The sequence below is a fragment of the Stegostoma tigrinum genome, chromosome 14 (assembly GCF_030684315.1).
Source record: "Stegostoma tigrinum isolate sSteTig4 chromosome 14, sSteTig4.hap1, whole genome shotgun sequence".
Taxonomy (NCBI): Eukaryota; Metazoa; Chordata; class Chondrichthyes; order Orectolobiformes; family Stegostomatidae; genus Stegostoma; species Stegostoma tigrinum.
The window spans coordinates 65,300,062-65,323,703 of record NC_081367.1 but is presented as its reverse complement, the minus strand read 5'-3'; the positions used below and the strand labels follow the sequence as shown (position 1 = coordinate 65,323,703).

The 23,642-nt window shown below is 44.6% G+C and overlaps 1 protein-coding gene across 1 annotated transcript in view; it reads right to left on the bottom strand.

The window, feature by feature from the left end:
• Nucleotides 1-2,545: 2,545 nt before the first annotated feature.
• Nucleotides 2,546-23,642, bottom strand: part of LOC125457450 (succinate receptor 1-like) — a 38,789-nt gene continuing 17,692 nt past the window's right edge. The window contains exons 2-6 of the mRNA XM_048541647.2: nucleotides 20,701-21,625; nucleotides 19,359-19,464; nucleotides 15,178-15,287; nucleotides 6,460-6,510; nucleotides 2,546-2,596 (exon numbers count right to left, since the gene is read on the bottom strand). Of these exons, the coding sequence (XP_048397604.2) occupies nucleotides 2,546-2,596; nucleotides 6,460-6,510; nucleotides 15,178-15,287; nucleotides 19,359-19,464; nucleotides 20,701-21,621 (1,239 nt within the window). The 5' untranslated portion in view covers nucleotides 21,622-21,625. The remainder of the gene's footprint in view (nucleotides 2,597-6,459; nucleotides 6,511-15,177; nucleotides 15,288-19,358; nucleotides 19,465-20,700; nucleotides 21,626-23,642) is intronic.

Sequence of the window (23,642 nt, the reverse complement as noted above, 5' to 3'; positions counted from 1 at the left end):
ATCCAGTCCCATTTGCTAGGATCCCTCTAAACCCTTCCTATTCATATACCCATCCAGATGCCTTGTTAAAATTTGTTTTTGTTTCGAAGAAAGCAAAATATTTCAATGGAAATATTCATTCAGATCGTACAGTCCAAAATCTAAATTTGCTCGAGCAATTAGTATTGCGTCTGTTATGAACCAACTGGATCCCAGTTAATACAGGGCAAGTCAGACAGGAACATGGTTTGATAGATCAAAATTTGATTTGTTTCGAGTTTAACAAAGCGTTCTCTTGCTGAAACCTCAGCTCGCAATGCAGCAGGTTTTGCTTTAACAATAAAACAGAAGTTTGTTCACAAAAGAATTGAAGATAAATTGAAATAAACAAAATTATCATCTTAAAATATACATTCAAAGATTTGTGAACACACATTGAAAGTATAATTCCATTAATCCAAAAAAGCCCTTCAGGAAATGAAAAGAAACAAACCAATTTTTATGGTACCCATTCACGATGTTACTGATACCAGGCGACTTTTTGTGAGCTCTCTACAGCAGATTTTATTCTCACATTTCTTATAACCATTCCATAATTCTAAACCTAAATTCTAAGATCTTGCTACTGTTGACCTTGCTTTGTGCACTTTCTGTGCAGCCATTACCTTGTATACCTCCTTGTCAGGTTCCCCGCTTCTTCCTGGAGCAAAGGCCTGAACCACTTCTATCTATCATGACCCTTCCCTGCTTGGCTGAGCTTGTCCTCACCCTCATCAACTTCTCTTTCAACTCTGCTCATTTTCTTCAGGTCAAAGGGGTGGCCATGGCTACCTGCATTGGCCCCCATTATGTCTGTCTCTTCGTGGGGTACGTGGAACATTCCTTGTTCCAGTCCGATTCCGGTCCCCAAGACAGCTCCTTCTCCGATATATTCGTGATATCATCAGTGCTGCTTCCTTCCCTCATCCGGGATTGGGAAAATTAATCAATTTCGCTTCCAATTTCCACCCTGCCCTCACTTTCACCTGATCTATCTCTGACTCCTCCCTCCATTCCTCAACATCACTGTTTCCATTTCTGGGAATAGACTGACCACTAATGTCCATTACAAACCCACTGACTCCCACAGCTACCTGGACGATACATCCTTGCATCCCACTTCCTGTAAAGACTCCATCCAGTTCTCTCAGTTCCTCTGTCTCTGTCGATGAGGCCGACTTCGACAAGGGACCCTCCGAAATATCCACCTTCTTCCTCAACTGAGGAGCCACCAGCTCCGTATTCAATAGGGCCCTCAACCAGGTCTGACTTATCTCCTGCACTTTCGCCCTCACCTCTTCTCTTCCCACCCTTAACAGTGATAGGGTTCCCCTTGTCCTTACCTACCATCCCAACAGCATCCACATCCAGAAGATCATCAGATGCCATTTTCGTCACTTCCAGTGAGACCCCACCACCAGACATATATTCTCCTTCCCTCCCTTGTCCTCCTACTGTAGGGACCATTCCCTTGGGGACAGCTTGGTCCACTCTTCTGAGAGCGCCAACAACCACCAACCCCCAATCCCCACAGCCACTCCACACCTTCCCCTGTAACCGGCGAAGGTGCAACACCTGCCCATTTACCTCCTCCCTCCCCAGTATCCAAGGGCCCAAACATACCTTCCAGGTGAAGCAACACTTCACCTGCACTTCCCAGAATCTAGTCTATTGCATTCGCTGCTCACAATGCAGTTTCCTCTGTAATGGGGAAACAAAACGTAAACTAGGTGACCACTTCGCAGAACATCCTGCTCCCTGGCCAACATCTCTGTATCTGGCTTGCTGTGGTGTTCCAGCAAAACTCAGAGTGAGCTGGAGGAAAAACACCTCATTTTCCACCTGGGGACCCTGCAGCCCTGTGGACTCCATATTGAATTCAATAATTTTAGGGCCTAAACTCTCCCATGTCCCAGCCACCCACCCAACACAGCAGGCCTTGTTACCGCATAGCCTGCCATTACAAACCCTCTGTTATTACTCACTAACAGTCCCCATTAACAACTATTCACCCTCCTAGCCAGATTGATATCAACTCTTTGTCTCTCCAATTGCTCTTCTCTCTCTCTTTGGGCTCTATCCTTTATCCTATTGTTTATTCCCTACCCCATCTCCCTCCCTATTTCCTGCATATAAACCAGCATTTTATTGCTACCATCAGTTGTGAGGAAGGGTTACTGGACCTGAAATGTTAACCCCATTTTTTTTCTTGACAGTTGCTGTCAGAGCTGCTGAGCTTTTCCAGCAACTTCTGTTTTTGTTCCTGATTTACAACATCTGCAGTTCTTTCGGTTCTCCTTATCTACCTCACTCTGTCTCAGCAGCCTGTGACTTGTACGTACTTGTTGACTATGATTTGTCTTTACTATTAGCAAAAAAAAACTTCTCACTGTACTTAGGTACATGTGACATCAAGAAATCAAATCAAATGCAATTAAATACAATCGTGGCCCAATATCTAAAATACTGGTCAAATAAGACTCACACCTGAATCTCACTCCTCAGTAGATTTAAGTCACTTGCGACTTCACATTTTAGAGTACCACTGCAAAATCTCTTCCTGGACTATGTCCCTGAGCTTCAGAAGAGAATAATGTGTAAAAATAAAGCACACTGGAAGAGGGGTAGGGTATTGAGATGCATAGAAAATTAGTTAGCAGACAGTAAACAAAGAGTACGAATAAATGGGTCTTTTCCTGAATGGCAGACAGCAACTAATGTGATACCACTAATGGGGTGCTGAGTGGCAAAACCATCCAGAATAAATAAAAGAGATAATGGGAACTGCAGATGCTGGAGATTCCAAGATAATAAAATGTGAGGCTGGATGAACACAGCAGGCCAAGCAGCATCTCAGGAGCACAAAAGCTGACGTTTCGGGACTAGACCCTTCATCAGAGAGGGGGATGGGGGGAGGGAACTGGAATAAATAGGGAGAGAGGGGGAGGCGGACCGAAGATGGAGAGTAAAGAAGATAGGTGGAGAGGGTGTAGGTGGGGAGGTAGGGAGGGGATAGGTCAGTCCAGGGAAGACGGACAGGTCAAGGAGGTGGGATGAGGTTAGTAGGTAGCTGGGGGTGCGGCTTGGGGTGGGAGGAAGGGATGGGTGAGAGGAAGAACCGGTTAGGGAGGCAGAGACAGGTTGGACTGGTTTTGGGATGCAGTGGGTGGGGGGGAAGAGCTGGGCTGGTTGTGTGGTGCAGTGGGGGGAGGGGATGCACTGGGCTGGTTTGGGGATGCAGTAGGGGAAGGGGAGATTTTGAAACTGGTGAAGTCCACATTGATACCATATGGCTGCAGGGTTCCCAGGCGGAATATGAGTTGCTGTTCCTGCAACCTTCGGGTGGCATCATTGTGGCAGTGCAGGAGGCCCATGATGGACATGTCATCAAGAGAATGGGAGGGGGAGTGGAAATGGTTTGCGACTGGGAGGTGCTTCCCTGGCACCCAACACCTCATATTCAGCATGGACGTCCAGTCCCTGTACACCTGCATTCCGCATGGAGATGGCCTCAAGGCCCTCCGCTTCTTCCTGTCCCGCAGGCCCGACCAGGCCCCCTCCACCGACACTCTCATCCGCCTAGCTGAACTCGTCCTCACACTCAACAACTTCTCTTTTGACTCCTCCCACTTCCTACAGACTAAGGGGGTGGCCATGGGCACCCGCATGGGCCCCAGCTATGCCTGCCTCTTTGTAGGTTACGTGGAACAGTCCCTCTTCCGCACCTACACAGGCCCCAAACCCCACCTCTTCCTCCGGTACATTGATGACTGTATCGGCGCCGCCTCTTGCTCCCCAGAGGAGCTCGAACAGTTCATCCACTTCACCAACACCTTCCACCCCAACCTTCAGTTCACCTGGGCCATCTCCAGCACATCCCTCACCTTCCTGGACCTCTCAGTCTCCATCTCAGGCAACCAGCTTGTAACTGATGTCCATTTCAAGCCCACCGACTCCCACAGCTACCTAGAATACACCTCCTCCCACCCACCCTCCTGCAAAAATTCCATCCCCTATTCCCAATTCCTCCGCCTCCGCCGCATCTGCTCCCACGATAAGACATTCCACTCCCGCACATCCCAGATGTCCAAGTTCTTTCAGGACCGCAACTTTCCCCCCACGGTGATTGAGAACGCCCTTGACCGCGTCTCCCGCATTTCCCGCGACACATCCCTCACACCCCGCCCCCGCCACAACCGCCCCAAGAGGATCCCCCTCGTTCTCACACACCACCCTACCAACCTCCGGATACAACGCATTATCCTCCGACACTTCCGCCATTTACAATCCGACCCCACCACCCAAGACATTTTTCCATCCCCTCCCCTGTCTGCTTTCCGGAGAGACCACTCTCTCCGTGACTCCCTTGTTCGCTCCACACTGCCCTCCAACCCCACCACACCCGGCACCTTCCCCTGCAACCGCAGGAAATGCTACACTTGTCCCCACACCTCGTCCCTCACCCCCATCCCAGGCCCCAAGATGACATTCCACATTAAGCAGAGGTTCACCTGCACATCTGCCAATGTGGTATACTGCATCCACTGTACCCGGTGCGGCTTCCTCTACATTGGGGAAACCAAGCGGAGGCTTGGGGACCGCTTTGCAGAACACCTCCGCTCAGTTCGCAACAAACAACTGCACCTCCCAGTCGCAAACCATTTCCACTCCCCCTCCCATTCTCTTGATGACATGTCCATCATGGGCCTCCTGCACTGCCACAATGATGCCACCCGAAGGTTGCAGGAACAGCAACTCATATTCCGCCTGGGAACCCTGCAGCCATATGGTATCAATGTGGACTTCACCAGTTTCAAAATCTCCCCTTCCCCTACTGCATCCCCAAACCAGCCCAGTGCATCCCCTCCCCCCACTGCACCACACAACCAGCCCAGCTCTTCCCCCCCACCCACTGCATCCCAAAACCAGTCCAACCTGTCTCTGCCTCCCTAACCGGTTCTTCCTCTCACCCATCCCTTCCTCCCACCCCAAGCCGCACCCCCAGCTACCTACTAACCTCATCCCACCTCCTTGACCTGTCCGTCTTCCCTGGACTGACCTATCCCCTCCCTACCTCCCCACCTACACCCTCTCCACCTATCTTCTTTACTCTCCATCTTCGGTCCGCCTCCCCCTCTCTCCCTATTTATTCCAGTTCCCTCCCCCCATCCCCCTCTCTGATGAAGGGTCTAGTCCCGAAACGTCAGCTTTTGTGCTCCTGAGATGCTGCTTGGCCTGCTGTGTTCATCCAGCCTCACATTTTATTATCTCAGAATAAATAAAAGTTCATTAGTGATGTACGCAAACCCATTCACCCTAAAGGCTGTCGTTGAAACGCTGTTTGAAAATAAATCATGGCTGTAGAGAAATGTATAAACAATTAAATTCAGAAACTCGGAAAATCCATCCTCAAGCTTGCATAACAATACAAACTGTACCATATTAGAATAAATAACATGTATAATATATGTATATGTATATATATGAATCACTCAGGCTACATCAACACAACATGATAATTAACATCATTAGTATTGAAAGTGTCTACCCAACACCTATACAGCTATTATCAGTATTTCACCTTCAGTATTGATTATCAAGAGTGTCATAACATCTACTGCCCATCAAGACTGACCATCACAAGTGTTACAATATCAACACATATGCAACAAATGTAATTAGTGTTTCTTGTGCACTTGCCTAATTTTGAACTATTGTAGGCCCACTATAAAACCTTCATTCCTTTCCCATAAAGCTATTCTTTGTATGTGTGAGCCAGCAGGTCATTAGCCCCCACGTTATTAGATCATTTCTTCATCTAACCTGCACACAGATCAGAAACAAGCAAAGGTTCTTGTTATCCATTGAGAAATCAGATTAAAACTAGCCTCTCGAGGTTGGGAAGGGTTGTGGGGAGAATGGACAGTGAAACTAATTTGAGCACGCTACTACATTGGTAACGGATATCAGCAACCAATAACAATACACTAGATTTTGTCCTGTTCCTGATCTCTAGGTAGTTAGCGCAATCAGGAACTAAACTATAAAATCTGCCAAATCAACACTTCTTGAAGAAATATCCTGACAAAGGAAGATGTGGTAACGATATGAAGCAATGTGCGAGAAGTCTTGATAAAAACAGGAGCCCTTGTTTATTGAGTCTATAGGCGTGAGGCTGGAAAAGCACAGCAAGCCAGGCAGCATCAGTGGAACAGGAAAGTCAACGTTTCAGGCCAAAACCGTGAGGTTCGACCCCTTCCAGCATCTGCCGCCCTTATTATCTCCCCACCCTTGTTCGTACTTGAATGCAGCGGTCAAACAGCTTGATTTAGTGATATTGTCAAAAGAATCTGAGAGGAGATGAACAGAATAGAATAGAATTAGGTTTATTGTCATATGAACTCAATTTACAAAAGAACAGGAGTACAGTGAAAAGTGTACCATGTCACCAACACATGGTGCCGTCTTAAGAGGAAGGTCCGAGATACAAATCTTAGGTACAAAAACACAGAGTTTAAAGAAAACAAAGTTACCCTATATTACAGATATACATGAAAAAAGCCTTTCCAAAAGGGCTTCTATGTGGTCTGACCAGGCTCCACTGGTTCCCAAACAATAACTATCTTTATTCATGGCCTACCGGCCACGATCCCTGATTCGGTACTGGCCTACTGGCCCTGGTCCCTGATTCGCTCCTGGCCTATTGGCCGTGAAACCTGATTCACTCCTGTCCTACCGGCTGTGGTCCCTGATTCACTCCTGGCCTACCGGTCGTGGTCCCTGATTTGCTCCTGGCCTACATCTCCATTCCGCTCTGGGTTGAGGCAAAAGACAGAAGGGCAGAATAAAATGCAAGAGAGAGACAAAAAAGAGAAAAAAGAAATGAAAAGGAATGGTCAGAGTGGACGGGCTCAGGCTGGAACGTTCTTCTCCACTGCCATTTGGAATTGGTGATGAGGGGCAATGTGTTTAATTGGAGGGTTGATGTGAACAGGAGTTCTCTGCCTAATAAGGAAAGCACGTTCAAAGGGAACTTTCTTAAGAGAATTGGAAAGCTTAGAGGTAGAAGAAAGAAGAAATTGCAGAAGTTTGGAGAAAAGTGAGGGAGTACTTCTTACTGTTCTGCCACAGAACTAGCTCAGACACACTCAGCTGTATGGCCTTCTACTGTACTGTATGATTCTCTGTGGTATCTCTTCCACTGCAGTTGTATCATACTTTAGACAGCAATCAAACACTGACAGTGAAGCTACACAGCTTTGAATCACTCGGAGTAATTCTGTGTTACCATGACTAAACACCACAGTCACCGTACCCAACCCATTTTGCTTGTGTTACACCATCACTGACCCAGCACATGTGATAATAAGTCAGAATGCTGTGGTTTCACTACTGACATCTATAATAACCATTACTATAAACTCTTTACATGTACATTGCCATCTTCATCTCAATACTTATACTTGTTATAGGTTAGGAAAGTCTGCTCTCCGTCTCTGCCCCACTTGTCTGTGTGTGCTGTGACACTATTTCTTATCACATGTGGTAAAAAATTATCTAACCCATTGTTAATTCAATAAAGCGGGTTTAAATTGGCTCTTTTCAAAAATAACCTACCTTTGGGCCCGGAACAAAAGTGTCCATAAGGGAAAGACTCCATTTTTAAAATGACCTTCTTCTGACTAACCGAGGGGATTGTTGAATATAGAAAGGGAGCCAGTTCATCCTTCATCAGCTGGGAGCTTAATCAGCCTGAGTATCCCATCGGGAACCCAAACAAATTGAGGAGCCTCGTGTAGAATCTCGACATAACAACACACACACACACACACACACACACACACACACACACACACACACACACACACACACACACACACACACACGTTCTGAAATAACTCCACAGAGGTCCTTATCCTGTCACCAAGTCACTCTTTATTTACATGGGCATAGTACATGAACTCTGACCAGCTAGCTCAGAACCAGTCTCTCAAGTGAGGAGAATCCCTGACACTCCTGTTTATTTCTGTCTTATGAGAGAAATTGCTTTTCTCAATGGAGTGGAGTCTGTGATGCAAGCACGTTGCAGGGAAAGGAAGGTCAGTGGAAGCGAACACCAAATTGGTGAAAGAGTATAGAGGCCATGGTGTATAGTTAGAGAGGGAGAGGGTGTCTGAGATACCACGGAGATAGGAAGAGGGGCACAGGAGAATATGAAGAGTTATAGTGCGTGGAGCTATGAGGTATTGGCATGTATGGGCATGAAGTTGGGAGGAAGTGAAGGGTATGTAAATGGTGAAGGCTGGAGGCATGTTTGGGTGACATTCTTGTATGTTTATATTCTAACACACTGCTGAAAGCCCACCCTCCGCGGAATCAGTAGCCTTCCCAGATTCCCAGGCCTGACTTCTGGTCCAGCCCACAATCACACCTACCTTCCCCCCCACCTTGGATTGAAAATGGGCAAAGTTAGTGGCTATTTCTCAGGGTCAGGTTCAGGGAGTTGAGATCTCACCCACCTCTGAATACATACACCAAAAATGAATGTTTTGTCAAAAAAAAGAGGAGCTGGAAAACATAACAGGTCAGACAGCGTCTGAAGAGCAGGAAAGTAAATGGTTCAGATCGGAACATTTCTTCAGGAATGGGGAGGAGGTGGAAAGCCCAGAAATAAATAGAGGGAGGGGGTTGGAGCTGGGGGGAGGGTGTGTGAGATGGAGATAGGTGACTGCAGGTAGGAGATTATAGTGGTCGGTCGGGGGGAAGGGTGGAGCAGAGGGGTGAGTCAGAAGATGGATAGGTGGGTGGAGGGGAGATTTTGAAGCTGGTGGAGTCAACAGTCAAGTTGCCATAACAGAAGTTGCTGGAAAAGCTCACTAAATCTGGCAGTATCTGTGAAGAAAAAATCAGAGTTAACATTTCGGGTTAACTCTGATATTGTCTTCACAGATGCTGCCAGACCTGCTGAGCTTTTCCAGCAACTTCTGTTTCAGTTCCTGATTCACATCATCTGCAGTTCTTTCAGTTTTTATTTCATATACAATAGTCAGGTTATTGGGCTGTAAACTGCCGAAGTGAAATATCAGGCTTCGTTCCTCCCATTTACATTTGGCCTCACGCAGGCAATGGAGGAAGCCAAGGATGGACATGTCACCAGGGGACTGGGAGGGGGAGTTAAAGTGGATGGTAACTGGAAGGTCAGGCCGTTTGGTTTGTGCAGAGTTCAGATGCTCCGCAAACTGGTCCTCGAGTCTGCATTTGGTCTCCCCAGTGTAGAGGAGACCACATCGGGAACAACATAAACAGTAGACGAGGTTAGATGTAATGGAGGTGAAATTGTGCCGGATTTGAAAGGATGGTTTGGAGCCTCAGATGGAGGTGTAGGGGCAGGTTTAGCACCTCCTGTAGTTGCAAGGGAAGGTACCAGGTGTGGTGGAGAAGTTGGTGGGAAGAGTAGAGCTGATGAGGAAATCGCAGAGTGAATGGCCCCTGTGGAAAGTGACAAGGGTGGGGAGGGAAATATCTTTTTGATGGTGGGATCCAATTGTAGGGGACAGAAATGTCGGAGGATGATGCGTTGTATTCAAAGGGTGGTGGTGTGGTATGTGAAATTGTGCCTGTGTGTTTAGTTAACTTTGTTACACCCAAAAATTGGGTCATGTGATTTCTCTCTTAAACCACAGCAAATTTCGTGACTCCAGCTTGTGATTGTTGCATTTGCAATATTATTAGGCCACCTCATGATGCTGTGTGAGTTGTTGCTCACGATGAATGCTGCTCAGAAGATGAGGCACAAATTTGGGCCTGACGATAATAGAAGCAATGCATAAGTGGGGAGGGAGCAGCTAACTGCCAGCGCTCAGTTCTTTGGGGCTTTGTTTAGTCACATGAAAGGTTGTTAGACCATCTAGATATCATTCCTCATATCCACTCATGATCCAATCCATTCTCCATGCCACATCCATGTCAATGTATTTCAACATACACCCCCTAACTATCCTCATGACCCATCCTAATCTCCACACTTAGTCATGGACCTTCTTTGACTATTCATCCAATATGTACAATTTTCCAAAGCAGTGAACCATATGGTAACAATGGGATGTGTGAAACTGATCCAAAAACTAGTTCCTTGCATAAATCTTCTTGGGAAAAGACAACGTACAAAGCTGTAAAAGTGCTAATTTGTTTGACCAAATAAATATCAAATGCTTCTCACCTCTCAATCTTGCACAAATAAACATTAATTGGAGTTGGAATTAGAATTAGGCATAAAGAATTAAGAATAAAGCACTGACAAAAGACATCACAGTAAAATTATTTATTATAACAACTTAAATATGTCAATCTAGTGTCAGTCCAACCCGAAACTCTGATTTCTCTTCACAGATGCTGCCAGACCTGCTGAGTTTTTCCAGCAAGTTTCTGTCTTTGCTTCAAACAAGTGTCAGTTGTCTCCAACTGTACAGGTTGGAATTTCCTGCTGAATCTGGGCTCTTAACCAAACATCACATCATCGGACCGTAATCCCCACACCTCAGGGAACAGTTTATTGAACTTTGCTGTATTGCCTGCGCTGGGGGTGACAAGTAGAGATGAGAATTGCATCTAGTGTTCCTGCGTTGTCCCAATAAAGAACCTTACAATTGTAGCAAGACTTCTTTATTCTATTCCTCCATTTCCCTTTCAATAAATTGCAGTGTTCCATTTGTCTTCCTAATTGGTCACTGCAACTACATACTTGCATTTTGTGTTCCTTGTAGAGTACAACCAAGTCTCTTGGTTATTTTGCTTGAGTAAATGTGACAGTCCTGCAGCCTGACTTATTTTGTGTTCTTTGGATTGTTTGGCATGCTGGCCTTTTCCTGTAAGTACTGTTGGGAATACTGTCGCTCTTATTCACAGCATCACCAATTATTGTTTTCGTGGATCCTCTCTTTTTCGGCCTCAGGTTGTAAAAAGTAAGGTGCTCACTGTAATAGAACATAGAACATAGAACATTACAGCACAGTAAAGGCCCTTTGGCCCTCGATGTTGTGCCGACCTGTCATACCAATCTTAAGCCCATCTAACCTACACTATTCCATGTACATCCATATATCAGGCTTATCTTCGACCTCAATGCCAATTTCCCACACTATCACCACTTCTTTGTTTCTATGTTTCTTTCCAGAAATCCATCAATCTCTGCCCTGAACACACTAATGACCATATCACCAGTCTTAAGGTAGATAATTCCAAAGATGCACCACCCTAAGTGGAAAATATTCTTATCTCAGTCTTTCATGCCCTGCCTCTTATTCCGAGATTGTTACACATAACCCCGACAGGGGAAACATACTTGCGCCACACACTCCCAACTACCATGAATTCATGCTTCAATAAGCTCGACTCTCATTCTTCGCACTTAAGGATAAATCTAGTGAATCTTCACTGCACGCCTTCAATGGAAAGTATATCCGTGCTTAGGGGAGAAGCCTAAAATTGTACAAACGCAAGACCTACAAAGGCTCTAATCAGTTCCTTTATACAATTCAAACCTCTCATTTTGAAAACAATTATTCAATTAGCCCCTAACTTATTTAGATCCATTGCAAACAATACTGACCTTTCCAGCCTCTCCCGGAATTGCCTCTTCCCTAGTATGAACCTGTTTACATTTTATTTCTGCGATCATGACTCAACAATACCTGCTGCCATGCTTGTCAACACACAGGCTGCAAGAGCACAGTATGTAGCTATGGTGCCTCCATTCCCACTATTGGCAGTTGAGAAAGATACAAATGTTTTCAAAAATATATCTCATGCAATTTTTTTTCTATATTCCCTTTCAATAAATTCGTGTCACAGGTAGACAGGGTGGTTAAGAAAGTGTTTAGCTTGCTTGCCTTCATTGCTTCTATACTCATCGCCTTGGGCCGCCAAATTGAAATTGTACAAAACTTTAGTGGGACCACTTCTGGGGTATTGTTTCCAGTTCTGGCCGCCCTGCTAAAGCAAGGATTGTGTTAAACTAAACAGGGTTCCGAAAAGATTTAACAGGATGTTGCTAGACATGGAGAGTTTGAGTTATAAGGAAAGGCTGAACAGCCTGGGACATTTTTACTGGAGCATGAAGGGTTGAGGGGTGACCTTATAGAAGTTTATAAAACCATAAGAGGCATGGATAAGGTGAATAGTAAAGGTTTTGCTTTCCCTAAGTTGGGGGAGTTGAAAACTCGAGGGCATACTTTTTATGATGAGAAGAGAAAGATTTAAAAGGGACCTGAAGGGCAACTTTTTCACACACAGGGTGGCTCATATGTGGCATGAACTGCCAGTGGAAGTTATAGATGCAGGTACAGTTACTGCACTTAAAAGGCATCTGGATGAGTTCATGGACAGGAAAGGTTTGGAGGGATATGGGCCAAACGCAGGCAGGTGGTCCTAGTATAGTTTAGGAACTTGGTCAGCATGAACTAGTTTAGGCCAAAGGGTCTGTTACCATGCTGTATGACTATATTACTGTTTAGCCCATATTAAGTTTCACCTTTGTTGCTCATTTCCATTGGTTATGATTTCTGATTCTCTTGTCACTTGTTGGAGTCAGAGTCAGTGTAACACAGCATTGAGACAGGCCCTTTGACCCAAACTGGTCCAGGCTGATCCTGGTGCCCTCTCAGCTAGTTCCAATTGACCGCATTTGGCCCATATCCTTGTAAACCTTCCTCATCCATGTAGCTACCCAAATATTTGTTTAAAAATAGGGGTTGCACAGTGGTTAGTACTGCTGCCTCGTAGCGCCAGGGACCCAGGTTTGATTCCAGCCTCAGGCGGTGGTCTGTGTGGAGTTTGTACATTCTCCCTGTGTCCGTGCAGGTTTCCTCCCACAGTCCAAAAACGTGCAGGTTAGGTGGGTTGGCCATGCTAAAATCACCCATAGTGTTCAGGGAAGTAGAGGTTAGGTGGGCTATAGGGGCATGGGTCTCAGTGGGATACTCTGAGGTTCAGTGTGGACTTGTTGGACCAAAGGACCTGTTTCCACACTGTTGGGTTTTCTAGAAAAAAAAGGTTGCAATTATACCTGCTTCAACCGCTTTCTCTGGCAGCCCATTCCAAACACACACCACTCTCTTTGTGAAGAAGTTGTCCCTCAGGTCCTTCTTAAATTTTTCCCCTCTCACCTCAAATCTATGCCCTCTAGTTTTCAATTCTCATCTCTGGGAAAAAGACCATATGCATTCACCTCATCTACACGCCTCATGATTTTATAAAACCTCAATAAGGTCAACCCACATTCTCCTACATTCCAAAGAATAAAGTTCTCACCTGGCCAACCTGTCCCTGTAACTCAGGTCAACTAGTCCTGGCAGCATCCTCGTAAATCTTTTTTGCACAATTTCCAATTTAACTATGTCTTTCCTATGACAGGGTGACCAAAACTGTACACAATATTCCAACTGTGGTCTCACCAATGACTTATAGAAGTGTAACATAACGCCCCAACTCCTCAACTCAAAGTCTTGACCAATGAAGGCCACCATGCTAAATGCCTTCTACACCACCCAGTCTACCTGTGACGCTGCTTTCAACGAACAATGTACTTGTACTCCTAGGTGTCTCTGTTCCACAACACTCCTCAGGACATTACCGTTTACTGTACAAGTTCTACCTTGGTTTGACTCTCCAAAGTGCAGCCCCTCACACTTATCTGTGTTGAATTGCATTTGCCAATCCTCAGCCCACTTCCTCATTTGATCAAGATCCTTCTGTAATTTTTGATAACCTTCCTTGCAATCAAGGATACCTTCTAATTTTGTACTTTCCACAAACTCATTAATCATGTCTTGCACATGCACGCCCAGATCATTTATGTAGTTAACAAACAAATAACGAAGGCCCCAGCACCAATCCCTATGGCACACCACTCGTCATAGGCCTCCAGTCCGAGAAATAACCTTCAACAATCACATCCCACTTCCTACCATTAAGCCAATTTTGAGTCCTATTAGCTAGCTCTCCTTGGGTCCCATGTGACCTAACTTTCATGGAGTTCCTATCTGCTATGTCCAATCTTTATCTCAACACCCTTGTTGCTCAGTTATATTTGATCTCCAACATAATCTTTTTCATTTCTCTGTTGACAGCTCTGCTTTCCCCAAGCATCCATGGCCTTTCAGAAGATTCGATTTCAAAATTCTCACCTAATTTTCATGCCTTTCCATGGCTTCTCCCTTCGCCATTTTCAGCCCCAAATCCCTGCACGCTTTTCCTAGTCTCTTAGACATGCCCAGTTTCAATGGCAGCCATGTCTTCAGTTGGCTGAGTCCCTCCCCATTGCCTCTCCAGCTTTTACCCCTTCCTCCCAACCTCGCCTCTCATCATCCTGAAATTCCAAACCCAGCTCAGTAAATTAGCTCCTGACAGATGTCGAGCGTGCTGAAAAGTTTTGTGTGGCTGCCATCTCATGGTCATCTTGCTTATATCATCAGCATCTCTGAATTCAGAAAGACTTGAGTTTGTGTCGTACCTTTTTTGCAACTTCAGGACATTGTTTCATAAGCAACTAAGTTTCTTTGAAGCATAATTCCTGCCACAATACAGTTCCACTTGGCAAGGTGTGGAAACGATGGGCTAGTAGATATTGTTGTCTGACTGTTAATCCACAGACCCAGATAAGGTTCTGGGGGCCGGGGTTCGAATCCTGCCATAGCAGATGTTGGAATTTGAATGCAATTTTTTTTAAAAATCTGGAATTAAGAGTCTAATGATGACCATGAACCCATTGCCAACTGTCAGGAAAAAAAACCATCTAGTTCATTCATGTCCTTTAGGGAAGGAAACTGCCATCCTTACCTAGTCTGGTCTCTATGTGACTCCACACCCAGAGCAATGCAGTTGATTCTGAACTGCCCTTTGGGCACTTAGGGATGGTCAATAAATGCTGCCTGGCCAGGGACATCCTCATTCCATTTCTGAGTAAAGAAAGTGATTGTACGCATTGCAGGCTCCCATAGGCATCAATACGATGAACAATCAGGTCATCTGTTTAGTAAAATGAATTGATGAATAAATACTGGGGGACATTGTGGTGTTATTGGACAGGTTTGGGAAGTAAGGGAGGTGTGGAGTATTCCCTGTTTGTCTTCAAAATTTCTTCTTGGAATCTGTTGCGCCTACCTGAGAAGGCAGGGGTTTCCTGAGTTCAATATCTCCTTCAAATGGCTGCACCTCGAACAGTGTTATGTTGGTGTCTCCCTGTGTCTTGTGCTCAGGTTTCTGTTGCAGGCCTTGAACCAACAACTTTTTGACTCAGAGGTGAGAGTGGGTTACCGAATGAGCCATGGCTTCTTTTTTATTCATTCATGTGATGAGGGCACCAGCATTTATTGCACATCGCCAATTGCCCAGAGGACAGTTAAAAGTCAACCACACTGTTGTGGGCCTGGAGTCACATCGGCCAGACCAGGTAAGGATGGCAGTTTCCTTCCCTAAAGGACATTAGTGAACCAGTTGGGTTTCTCTGACAATCTACAATGGTTGTCACTAGACTCCTAATCCCAGATTTTTATGGAATTCAAATTGCACCATCTGCTGTGGCGGGATTTGAACCCAGGTTCCCAGAATGTTACCGGAGTCTCTAGATTATCAGTCCAACAATAGTACCGTAGGCTATCACCGAAAATGTTGACCTCATTTCAATTCAAATCAGATTTGAATCATATTACAGAAATGTGGCTCAGGGATGGACTGGACTGGCAGTTTAATGTTCTGAGGTAGACATGTTACAAGAAGGATAAAAAGGGAGGCAAGAGGGGGAGGGGTGTAGCATTTTTAGTTAGGGACAACATTACAGCTGTACTTCAGGAGGATCCATTGAAGTTATATTGAAGTTATATGCATGGAACCTAAAAATAAGAAAGGGATGATCATGTTGTTGGGATTGCATTATAGGCTCCCCAGTAGTCAGTGGGAAATTGAGAAGCAAATATTTAAGGAGACATCATATATCTGTAAGACAAATAGTGTTGTAATTAGATTAGATCCCCTACAGTGTGGAAACAGGCCCTTCAGCCCAACAAGTCCACACCACCCCTTACACCACCCCACGCAGACCCATCCCCCTATAACCCACACACCCCCAAACACTACGGTCAATTTAGCATGGCTGATCCACGTAGCCTGCACATCTTTGGACTGTGGGAGGAAACTGGAGCAAACCCACACAGACACAAGAAGAGTATGCAAACTCCGCACAGACAGTTGCCCGAGGCTGGAATCAAACCCAGGTCCCTGGTGCTGTGAGGCTGCAATGCTATCCACTGAGCCACCGTGCCACCCCAATATCAGGGGATTTTAACTTTCCAAATATAGCCTGGGGCTCTTACGGTATTAGGTACTTGGACTGAGAGGAATTTGTTCAGTGTGTACAAAAAAGCTTTCTGGTTCAATATACGGATATACCTCCTAGAGAAGGAGCAATAGTTGGCCTCCTGTTGGGAATTAAGGCAGGGCAAGTGATTGAGGTGTCAGTGGGGAACAACTCTGGGCAAGAGATCATAATTCTATTAGCTTTCAAATAGTTATGGAAAAGGATAGGGCTGACAAAAAAGTTAAAGTTCCAATTTGGAGTAGGGTCTATTATGATGGTTTTAGACAGGAACAACCAAAAGTTGATTGGTGGTGGCTGATAACATGTAAATAGATGATTGGGAAGTGGAAGGCCTTTAAGAATGAGATAACAAGAGTTGGGACATAAAATGTTCCTGTTAGTGTCAAGGGTAAGGCTGGTAGGTGTGGGGAATGCTGTATGACTGGAGACATTGAGCCTCGGGTCAAGAGAAAGAAGGAGACATATATCAGGTATGAACAGCTGGGATCAATTGAATCCCAAGAAAAGAGTACGGGCAGTAAGAGTGTGCTTAAAACGAAAATCGGGAGGGCACAAAGGGGATATGGGATAGTTTTGGCAAATAGAGTTAAGGAGAAACTATTAAGATTCTACAATTACATTAAGGACAAAATTGTAACTAGGGAGAAAATAGGGCCCTTTAAATATCAGAGATAACAAAGTGTGAAGCTGGATGAGCACAGCAGGTCTTAGAAGCACAAAAGCTGGTGTTTCGGGCCGAGACCCCAGAAATGTCAGCTTTTGTGCTCCTAAGATGCTGCTTGGCCTGTTGTGTTCATCCAGCTTCACACTTTGTTATCTCGGATTCTCCAGCATCTGCAGTTCCCATTAGCCCTTTAAATATCAACATGGTTATCTATATTTGGAACCGGAGGAGATAGGTGAGTTCCTAAATGAATGTTTTGCATCAGTATTTGCTGTGGAGAAGGATATGAAAGCTAGGGAAATTGAGAAAATAAATAGTCGTGTCTTGAAAAGAGTACATTCTACAGAAGGGGAGGGGCTGGTGGTCTTAAAATGCATAAAGGTAGATAAATTGAGAAGATTTGTAGCTCAGGTTGAGGTTCTGGATGTAAGGTTGCTCACTGAGCTGGAAGGTTAGTTTTCAGATGTTTCGTCACCATTCTAGGTAACATCATCAGTGAGCCTCCGACGAAGCGCTGGTGTTCTGTCCCACTTTCTATTTATCTGGTTAGGTTTCCTTGGGTTGGTGATGTCATTTCCTGCATTGGTGATGTCATTTCATGTTCTTTTTCTCAGGGGATGGTAGATGGGCTCCAAATCAATGTATTTGTTGATGGAATTCCGGTTGGAATGCCATGCTTCTAGGAATTCTCGTGCGTGTCTCTGTTTGGCTTGTCCTAGGATGGATGTGTTGTCCCAATCAAAGTGGTGCCCTTCCTTATCTGTATGTAAGGATACTAGTGATGGTGGGTCATGTCGTTTTGTGGCTAGTTGATGTTCATGTATCCTGGTGGCTAGCTTTCTGCCAGTTTGTCCAATGCAGTGTTTGTCACAGTTCTTGCAAGGTATTTTGTAGATGACGTTCGTTTTATTTAGTTTGTTCGTGGGTTTGTGGGCTACCCTGATGCCAAGAGGTCCGAGTAGTCTGGCAGTCATTTCTCAGCAATAAACCCAAACAAACAGACAAAACGGGCTCAGAAACCATAACCACTCTCCCCTACATCAAAGACATTTCCGAAATGACTGCCAGACTACTCGGACCCCTTGACATCAGGGTAGCCCACAAACCCACCAACACACTAAAACAGCAGCTACTGAACTTAAAAGACCCTATACAGACAACAAACAAAACGAACGTCATCTACAAAATACCTTGCAAGAACTGTGACAAACACTGCATTGGACAAACTGGCAGAAAGCTAGCCACCAGGATACATGAACATCAACTAGCCACAAAACGACATGACCCACTATCACTCGTAACCTTACATACAGATAAGGAAGGACACCACTTTGATTGGGACAACACATCCATCCTAGGACAAGCCAAACAGAGACACGCACGAGAATTCCTAGAAGCATGGCATTCCAACCGGAATTCCATCAACAAATACATTGATTTGGAGCCAATATACCATACCCTGAGAAAAAGAACATGAAATGACATCACCAATGCAGGAAATGACATCACCAACCCAAGGAAACCTAACCAGATAAATAGAAAGCGGGACATAACACCAGCCCTTCGTCGGAGGCTCACTGATGATGTTACCTAGAATGGTAACGAAATGTCTGAAAACTAACCTTCCAGCTCAGTGAGCAAATTCACATCCAGGTAGATAAATTCCTGGGACCTGATCAGATGTTTCCCAGAACTTTGTGGGAACTGACGAAAGAAATTGCTGGGCCCTTGCTGAGATATTTTACCATCAACAGCCACAGGTGAGGTGCCAGAAGACTGGAGGTTGGCTGAAGTGGTGCCATTATTTAAAAAAGGTGGTAAGGAAAAGGCAGGGATCTATTGATTGGTGAGCCTAATGCCATTGGTGGGTAAGTTGTTGGTGGGAGTTCTGAGGGCCAGGATGTACATGCATTTGGAAAGGCCAGGACAGATTAGGGATAGTCAGCATGGTTTTGTGCTTGGGAAAATTGTGTCTCACTAACTTGATCGAGCTTTTTGAAGATGTGACAAAGAAGACTGATGAAGGCAGAGCTGTAGACATTATTTATATGGGCTTCAGAAAGCATTCAACAAGGTTCTGCATGGTAGACTGCTTAGCAAGATTAGATCACATGTCTTCCAGAGGCTCAAGCCAATGGATACAAATTGAACTGAAGGTAGGAGGTAGAGGGTGCTGGTGGAGGATTGTTTCTCGGACTAGAGACCCGTGACCAGTGGTGTGCAGCAAGGATTGGTGCTGGGCCCGCTGCTTTTTGTGATTTATATAAATGATTTGAATGTGAATATAGCAGGTATGATTAGTACCTTTGCTGATGACATCAAAATAGACGGTATTGTAGATAATGAAGAAGATTATCTCAGAGCACAACAGAACCTTGATCGGATGGGCCAATGCACCAAGGAATGGCAGCTGGAGTTTAAATTAGTTTTGGTACAGCAAACCAGAGCAGGGCTAAAGCAGTTAATGGTAGGGCCCTGGGGATTATTGCCAAATAAAGAGACCTAGGCGTGCAAATACATAATTCCTTGATCGTGGAGTCGCAGGTAATTCGGGTAGTGAAGAAGGTGTTTGACACAATTGCCATCATTGGTTATAACATTGAGTATTGGAGTTGGGTTGCCATGTTTTCGCTGTCTGGGATATGGAGGTGCCAGAGTTAGAGTGGGAATGACAAGCCATCTGGATGGATATATAAATAGGAAGTGTTTAGAGGGATATGGTCAAAATGTTGGCAAATGAGATGAGGTCAAATTGGGATCTTTGGCTAGCATGGTTGAATTGGATTGAAGGGCTTGTTTCCAGCTATATGACTTAATATAAGTGTTGAGTGGGGGACTGGTATCAGCGTATGTGCAAAACTTGCACCTACCCAAGGTTCAGCAGACAAACACTGAAGCACGTTTACAGAGAAAACAAAAAATAAAATATACCTCCACAGTCAGTCAGTAAAATTTATTTCTTATTTTTGGTCAATACAGGGGGCAAAAATGTCTACTTAAATGAAACAAGGAATGAGAAGCAATTGCTATAGATTTCATATTATAAACATGCTCTGTGTAAGTCTTTTAAAGCATTGTGCTTTTAATGACTAAACGTGGCTGGACTTTTCCTATTTAAAACAAATTGTCTTTGACATCACCTTGTCAAAATATGCATCAAAATATTAAAATTTCAAGTTTATGATAAATAAACCCCAGGAGCCATCATATAAATCGTAGATATAATTTTCTGATGTATTATCAAAAGTCATGTCATGGGCCCGCATAACATCAGCATTCAGTTTTCTGGAAGTTGATTTCCTAATAAAGTACAATTGGGCAAACTTCCAGGATTTCCTAGAAACAACCTATATTTAGTGTCGTCAGGTGGAAACTAGTCTTTACAATAGAGTTCTTTCCCTTGGGCCCAGACAGTTTCCATGATGATCACATATCTTAGACCTGATGTGGCAAGTTTGAAAATGTGTCTCCATGAACCTGCAGAACAAGTCAGATATCTTCAGCAATTGGATATGTCATTAAATGTTGAAGACTCCAGCCAATGGAGCCACAAGCCTCTGAACTAAGTACTCTTTCTGTCCCAAGTCACGAGATTGTGATTAATGTAGCTTTATTGTATACATTTTCTGAAACAGTGAGACCTTGCTGCATTCCTAATGTTGTTCATAACTATTTCCCTGAATTTATCTCCAGAAAGGAAGTAGAAAACAGAGTTCGTGATAATGCTTAGGAAAGCAATAGGCCTTGAGATAGTGTACGCAGCCTTTATGATCTCAACAGTGCAATGTGAAAGACTAACATCTTCCAATCTAGACACCATGCGGATATTCCGCATGACATGATAAGGAGTGAAGAACACAGAAAACATTACAATTGCCAATATAACTAACGTGAGGGGCTTTTCAAGAGTGACACCTCGAGGTTGGTAATTATTCAGTTTCTTTAACATGTGTGCAGTTTTGATGCAGAAGACTCCCATAATGGACATTGGGAGCACGAATCCGACAACAGTGAGGCACACGTTGTATATCAGATTGTGGACAGCACTCCCAGCACTTGCATAGTCAACACACTTAATGACAGTATTATTGTCATGGGCTGTTGCACCGATGAACGTTAATGTGGGGAGCACTTCCAAGGTGACAAAAATCCACAAACAGACACAGATGCTAACAGCAACCTTTTTCTTCTGAAAGATATGGATCCTCATTGGGTTGCTCACCAGCAAATATCGATCAATGCTGATGCAGGCAAGGAACAGCATGCTTACGTACATGTTGGTGTAGAGAATGTATCTATTTAGCTTGCAAAGGAAATCACCAAATATCCATATTTTTCCATTAGCATAATAGGCCACAAACATTGGAAGGGTACAGATAAAGACCAAATCCGAAATGGCAAGATTAAAGAGGTAAATGTTACTGCATTTCCATTCCTTCAGGCAGAATACGTAGCCACTTATCACAATGAGATTCCCTGTCAACCCCAAGAAGAACTCAATGGCGTAAAACGTTGTGAGGTAGTAGGTATCCAAGATCTCATTCATTCTTGAGCATGTGTCATTCATTTTCCTGCAATTCCAAACAGAAAAATTTAGGAGCATTGTAAGGTTAAAAAAAATACCATCAGGAAGCATTCGGAACTTATGCACGTTTGTTTACTTATTCACTAGTTATTAGTACCACCAGCAAGCCAACAAAGGTTTGATTATATTTAATTGCCTCCTTGAGCATAACTGAATGGTTTACTCGGGCAATTTCAGAGGGCAGTCAAGAATCAGCCATAACACTGAGATCAGAAGATACGTCCAGGTCCATTTGCTCCAGGGTGACTGATTCAAGATGTTAATAAACCTGGTGAGTTTTTACAACAAATTGGTCTATTTGGTATCACCATTCTGTGGCGCGCGCGTGCACACACACACACACACACACACACACACACACAGAGACACACACACACACGCACACACACACACACACACGCACACACACCTGTAGATGCACAATTCTACCACTAGTAGGAGTTTCACTTACTCCAGACTTCCATCGCTACAACATTGTTAATGCCCTCAGGGAAACTTGCTTCTGCCCTCAATTTCCACAATTATACCCATTTTGTCAAAGCAGCTAGTGCCACCATCGCTGTAGCACAAACATCATTGATGATGAGCATCTAGCAGAGGTGCCGACACATTTCCCTACAGTAAAATAATTTCAAAAGGATTTATACCAACAGTTTTGATGAGCACATAGGGGTGATGCATACGTACTTAGTCGTGCTTTCCCATCTCAGGCCCCTTCATTAACCACTCTCTTTTTTCTTGCATTGGATGTGCGTGTCATTGACAAGGCCAGTATATGTTTCCCATCTTTAATTGCCTTTGAACTAATTGGTTTACCAGCACCATTTCAGCGAGTTGGTAAAGCGCGGCACGGTGGCTCAGTGGTTAGTACTGCAGCTCACACCCCCAGGGACCCACGTTCAATTCCAGCCTCGGGCAACTGTCTGTGTGGAGTTTGCACATTCACCCCGTGTCTGCGTGGGTTTCCTCTGGGTGCTCTGGTTTCCTCCCACAGTCCAAAGATGTGCAGGCTACGTGGATTAGACATGCTAAATTGCCCGTAGTGTTCAGGGATGTGTGGGTTATAGGGGGATGGGTCTGGGTGGGATGCTGCAAAGGTCGATGTGGGCTTGTTGGGCCAAAGGGCCTGTTTCCCCAAAGGAGGGAATCTAATCTAATCCAAAGTCAACCCTATTGCTGGCGGTGAGGAGTCACATTTTTCTTAGCAGCATTAGAAGCAACACTGAAAGACAACAAACTCACAGAAGAAACCCAGCAAACCATCAGACAGACAGTCGCACCAACATTAAGCAGGAAAAAGGAAGAAAACACACTCAATACACAAGAAAGGAAAGCCCTAAAAGGACTCAAAAAAGATAAAAACATCGTTATCCTACCTGCAGACAAAGGACGCTTGACAGTCATCTTAAACCGAACAGACGACATTGAGAAAGCGAAAGCACTGCTTGCAGATACCGACACTTACCAACAGGTGCCGATAGACCCGACCCCACAACTAGAGAACCGAATCACAGCCTTACTCAAAAAACTTCAAAAATCTGGAAAATTAAACAAGAGAGACTTCCAAAAAATGAAACCAGATGGATCTAACACACCACGCTTCTACGGACTACCAAAAATTCACAAACCAGGAGCCCCCCTCAGACCCATAGTGTCGCTACCTGGAACACCAACCTACAGATTAGCCAAGGAACTACACCAAAGACTAAAACACCTAGTAGAAGACTCCCGCCACTCCATTCGCTCCACCCAAGAATTCCTGAACACCATCAAAGACACCAAGATAGAAGAGGATGAAATAATGGTCTCCTTTGACGTAACAGCCCTGTTCACATCCATCAACATCAACCTGGCCAAAGAAACACTGACTACACTGTTAGAAGAACCAAAGACACATACACCAGACACCACCAACCTCAGCAGCAAGGATAACATCATCAAGCTAGTGGACCTATGCCTCACCACCCACTTCACTTTCAATAACAAAACCTACAGATAAACCA